Source organism: Abramis brama (genome assembly GCF_963993115.1).
Source record: "Abramis brama genome assembly, chromosome: 14".
In the NCBI taxonomy this organism is placed as follows: domain Eukaryota; kingdom Metazoa; phylum Chordata; class Actinopteri; order Cypriniformes; family Leuciscidae; genus Abramis; species Abramis brama.
In genome coordinates, this window is record NC_139976.1 from 15,974,149 (window position 1) to 15,980,148 (window position 6,000).

The window sequence follows — 6,000 nt, forward strand, 5'->3', positions numbered from 1 at the left end:
TATGCGCTGCTGGTTTCAATGATGAAGCACGGCACTATTAATTTACACGGGTGCAGCTCATTCAAGACACTCTGAGATGCTAAAACTCTGTATCATGACCAGTATTTATGTAAATGAACAGTGCAGAGCTTCACTCTGAAATCAGCAGTGCACTTATTTAATTAGTTAAATCGCAGCCTTCGCGATTTGACTCTTCCATTAAGCGAAATACCAATACCAATGTCAATTTTATTTTGATATATCATGCAGCCCTAATATGCAGGCTCACAAATTTGTACTAGCAGCATATTTCATTATTTTTATTTCAACACCTTTGAAACTGAATAGATGCTGGTCACATTAATTCAAACCGCTGAATGTGCGATTAGACCACACCATACTCCCCAAAGTTTTAAATTCGCAGAAAGCTCAAGGATTATGCCGTTGTCAAAGGGAATGCTGCTCTGGCTATCTCTGTTGTCAGAGGAACTGTACCAAAAGCTGTCCGCACCATCCAAAGCAACTGTCTGCCTGCTTTCAACAGGTCATTGTGGGTACTAGTGAAGGAAAAAGAAACTCTTGCTTGCTGGCAAAACTTAGCAAAAGTCGATTATAGACCCTGACAGTGTTAAAGGCATCCAGATTCAGCCTATTATAGATACGCAAGAAAAATCGTGTTTGATGAAATGTCATAGCCATATTTTATCCAGGACTTTGCTGTATTTCTTTCTCAGAGAGAGACACTGCATCTGTTAGAGTCATGAGCTTCAGAGCCATCGGCTCTGTGCAAGAAAACAGGCATCCCTTTGTTTCTGTGAATCCAGACTTTCACTCTATTGTTCTCCCTTTTAGTAATACTCGTATAACATAAACGCAGTTTTCTGTGTGTAAAAGATCAAAATATCATTCATTCTCTTTTTAGGAGTAGCAAAAAACCTGGAAATTTCCTAAAAATGTCATCAGAGGTAGAAGAGCAGTGTTTCATCGTCTGGCATTAAATCGTCATAATGAGGAATGGAAACATAAGCTAAAATTTGTGGATTTTTTTTTTCTCTTTCTTTTTTGTCCTGTGCTTGGTGAAAGTCAGCCCAGTCCACAGATTAAGTCCCTTTACTTTGGGAATATAAAATCAAGGACCTCTTGACGACCCAGAGATGTCCTTTTTTGAACGGGTTTAATGATAAGGGCAGGTGCACTTTATATGATCCTATAAAAATTGATTTTCCGGCAAGGATTGAGAGATAAGCAGAGCTCATGCTGACTGTAGAGGGAGAGAGAGAGACGGCTTAGTACTGAAGAAATTCTCCTTTTTTCGAATACGGAAGACCTGGATGTTAAGTGAGAAGGTTGCATTAGAGCCTCTGGGAAATAAACAATCGGAAAGAAATGCAGAGGAAAAATAGATTTAAATCCTTTTGTGTTATTACCAAATCAGATTTGGTAATAACACTCCCCTGGAGGCACAACATCTGTTATACTTCAATTAGCATGAGGTTTTTGTTTGATGACAGAATGAAGAAAAGATATGTTCAGACCTTGGGCCAAACCTTTGACTATTTAGGCCAAACACAAGCTAATCCACCACGTTCAACCAGAGCTTTATTAAAGCCATGACTAAGTCAATGAACTGCGACTTTTGATGCGTTCTGCCAATAACTGTCAGATTGAGACTGCTGTAATTTTCAGAATGCCAGCAGCTCTGTGTCCAAACTGAAATGTTGACTAAATCTTAACTCTTGATCAAGAGAGGAAATCAGGGAAGAGATGGAAAGGGTTCATCAGAGTATGGGAGAAGTTGTGTCTAACACTGGCCATACGCCATGGCTTCGCTTAGCTTGCTGTTGTCTTGTCTGCTAATGCCAATTTCCATATTTACAGCGTGCTTAATAGATTCTCAGTACATTTTAAAACGTAAAACCTGGCCAAAAGCTTCTGATTTTCTTTTAGCATGGCAATATGTTTTATAGCATCATATCGCTCTGTGTGGGTCCCATGTTTTTATGTTGTAAAAGTTCAGTCTATATTGGTAAAGCCACTCAAACCATGCCATGTTCTCGGAGACTGGCACCAAATGCCAAGATTGCCCACATAAACACTTATTTAGGACCCACAAGCCCAGAAAAGTCCAAGGCCATGTTAGAGAGTCCAGAGATAACTAGTCTATACCAAGATGCAATGTCATGAAAAAGTACTTGGGGGTAGCTGGTCAATGTGTTTGGTATAAAGTATATCTGATTTTAGCCTATTGTGTTTTTTTTTAACAGTTTTTCAGTGAAATTTCAGTTTCTTTTGAACAGGGAAAATATATAATGTATAATGATTGTTTATCATTTTATGGGGCATCGATGTGTAACACATGCTTGGGTATAAAATTGAGGTCTGTTTATTCACTCCGCTGTTCCTGTGATCAAAACCGCTGGAGATCCAGACCTCAAACTATAACCCTAACTGCACCACCTCAGTAGAAAATTAAATATCAGTTTATAGTTTTATCTTTTATCACATGTAGATATTTTTGCATTTCTGCATCTAAAGCAGTTTTATTGTAAACAAAAAAGAATAGTTTTTAATTAAGTCAATGTTTAGGGCATCTATGAAAGTTCTTTTTGGAAGCTGGTTTTGGGAATACTGTGGGAAAGTGTGTTATGGACTTTTTGGGGGCATACTTCATGTCTTAAAAAAGAACGTTGACTGATTGTGTTTGTTGTTTAGGATGAGGACTTCCAGGAGATGATCAGTGCCTCTCAGATGATGGAAAACCAGTATGGTCACCTCTTTGAAAAGGTCATTGTGAACGATGACCTCACTGTTGCCTTCAACGAGCTCAAGCAGGCGCTCAGGAAAGTGGAGACAGAAACTCACTGGGTGCCCATCAGCTGGACTCATTCCTGAGGGGCTGCACAAAAGGAACAAAGGAACAAGGCATCATATTTTGGGGGGTGGAAACGAAGGGAAGGACTTTAAGGACTTTTATTTTCATTTTTTTGGCTGTAAATGGTGACAGGGAAAATATGTTAGTTGTCTTAACACATCTGAAGAGGTTTATCTGTTCTTGGGGACTAAAGTGAAAGAGCATAGGTTTGCTTTTGTTTTGTCGTGGTGGATTTAGCTGAACGGGTGTAATTGCAGTCAGCAAACGTCTGATTGTTTAGCAGCCGCCAAGAGTGTTCAAACTGCCAATCAAGTGGTCTGGTGGTGTTGACCACTCCTTGGTGTATTTTTAACATTAGTTTATAGAAACCAAATGGATGATTATATTTTTTTCTGTGCTCAAAGTACAGTTTTTTTTTTTTTTTTTTTTTTTTCAGATCTTAGCACACTGCACTCCATTTGCCTGTTACTCTGCAGCTGGTTTAATCAGCACAGCATTAACCATATATATAAATATATAGGCAAGACATCATGGAATGTTCAGTGGGCCCCAAAGTGATTTTATTTAAATAGAAAATTAATATATTTGGATATTTTTTTTGGACTTTTTTTTTTATTATTTTTTTAGCCTGTTCCCAGTTGAGATTTTTTAAATAGTGAAAAATAATCAGTTGTGAGGTTTTAATAGTGTTTTTAGTAAGTGCTCATGGCTAATGAAAGCCTCTGGGTTTTATTAATGTATAACCCGCTGTGTGCAGAAGCTGACGACTTTATTTCAGTTTCATCTCTCTCTTTCCTTATTTCAGTTTCATCTCTCTCTCTCTCTTTATTTCCCTCCATCCTGTTGTTAAGGGCAGGCACTTGGAAAACACATAGGGGATGTACTCCATCTAGGCTGATTAGGCAAGACTCTCTTAAATAGGATTTGAAGAGAAAAATGATGTTAAATGAGAACCTCAACTGTTACAAGGCATTTCAGACAGGAATAGTTCACCCAAAAATGAAAATTCTGCTTTACTGTATAGGTTCAGAGGACTTTGAATATGGGAAATGAGTCAAATAGACTTTGATGGTACTTTCTCATTTTTGGTGCTCAACGGTCCCATCCACCTTAACTTGTGTCTTACACAGAAGACAGAACGTTGTACGGATTTTGTAACAACTAGTGATGCACTGAATTTTTGACAACTGAAAATATTTGTCTGAAATGAAATAAAAAAATAGGTTCCTACCAAATTATTTTTGATTGAAACAGTGACGTTTAGTGTTTCTTGGATGATGTGTCAGTGTCTATTTCATGCACACAACGTGGATAGGCTAGCAGTGGGGACACACTTCACCATGAGAAAGAAGGTTGCTTAAGTAGCAGTATGTCAAATTTGTCTAATGTTGAAAGATGTCTCATTGCTGAAAAGGATAGTTCACCCAAAAATGCTAATTCATCATTTACTCACCCTCAAGTTGTATGAATTTCTTTTTTCTGTTGAACACAAAAGAATATATTTAAAAAAATGTTGGTAACCAAACAGTTGATGGGACCCTATTGACTTCCATAATTGTTGTTTTTTTCCATACTATGGAAGTAAATGGGTCCCATCAACTGTTTGGTTACCAACATTCTTTTGTGTTCATCAGAAGAAAGAAATTCATACAGGTTCGGAACAACTTGAGGGTGAATAAATGATGACAGAATTAAAATTGAGTCAACTATCCCTTGAAGAGCTGTACTTTGACTGTTTAAATTATCATATGAGAACACAACACACCAAAGAGCATATTGAGTTCTGGTTTAATTACCCAAACTTTGTTTTGGTTACCATCTAAATGACAACCTAGTTCATCACTAGTAACAACATGAGTCTGAGGAAGTGATGACAGAATTATAATTTATTGGGTGAACAATCCTTTTAATGTCTGAAAAGGCCTTACATAAAGATATGCCACTAAATACATGTATATTTTTGTCGTCATTTTGTTCTTATTCAGTTTTGTGTTCTTTCAGCTCATTGGTTTGCAATCAAGCAGTGTCAATCTCTTATGAACTGTTACTGTATTTAGTCCTACAGTACATACTGTAAATGCACTGTAGTTTTGCCTTCATAATCAAGGTGCACTGAAGTTTGTTCATTTAAACTCACTATGTTTGTCCTTACCTCGTGTTTTCATTTGTTTTCCCCCATACTTGCCTATACAAAACCGCTTCAAAACTTTTGTCAAGCTTTGAAGTCTTTCTTAATATGAAATATGCAACGTGAATATTGTTTCCTGTATTTCAGTAATGTACCTTTATATACCGGTCTGTCCTCTGCCAAGTGGATGATTTTTGTGGAAGCCTCATCTAAACAACAATTCATGTACATCTATTGTTTTGTTCTGTTGATGATCAAGAGTTTACAACCTGTGCTGTTATAAAACATCCCCTCCTCCATATGTACATTAAATATGTAAATCAGTTATGTTCTCTTCCCTTTTTCTCATGAAGAGAGGGAGTGTTTTTGTTCCTGGATCTGTAATTAATAACCAGTGTTTCCTTTAATAGTTAATTCATGTCAGTATTCGCAGGTCTTCAGACACAAAGGGCCAGTGGGACAGACTCATCGCTCAGGATTTGCTCGCTACAGAGATCTCACTGTCTGATGAAATGCCAAAACAAACCAGCAGCCAACACAATGACCCATAATCCTCCAGCTCCCCCTCCATCACACAGTCCTGCCGCCGCCGCTCAGAGCTGATAGTGAGGAGATTGAAAGGGATGGATGACATTAGACAGGAAGATGGGTAGGATTTGAGTGTAGCTGGCCAGGAAGAGGTAACAATGTTTTTTGTCCAAGTATATCTTTTTTTTTTTTTTGGTCTATACAATGGAAGTCAATGGTCACCAAAACTGGTTACCAGCATTTCTCAAAAGATCTTCTTTAGAGTTCAGCAGAAGAAAGTAAGTCATGCAGGTTTGGAATTGCACGAGGGTGAGTAAATGACAGGATTTTCACTTGAACAGTGCCTTGAAATTTCACTATTTTTCTCTCACAACTGACTTCAGAAGATTTGCAATATAGTGCACAAGTCATTTGGACCACTTTTATGATGCTTTTGTTGTGCTTTCATGTCCATTGAAGCACTTAGTTCAGTGCCCATTTATTTTTAAAAAAA

At 37.6% G+C, this 6,000-nt stretch overlaps 1 protein-coding gene across 2 annotated transcripts in view; it reads left to right on the forward strand.

Annotated features, from left to right (window-relative positions):
* mpp7a (MAGUK p55 scaffold protein 7a) overlaps positions 1-5,306 on the forward strand; it is a 154,136-nt gene extending 148,830 nt beyond the window's left edge. For both annotated transcript variants that reach the window (XM_084134883.1, XM_084134884.1), the window contains exon 18: positions 2,692-5,306. In XM_084134883.1, coding sequence (XP_083991009.1) covers positions 2,692-2,871 — 180 coding nt within the window. In that variant the 3' untranslated portion in view covers positions 2,872-5,306. The remainder of the gene's footprint in view (positions 1-2,691) is intronic.
* Positions 5,307-6,000: the final 694 nt, after the last annotated feature.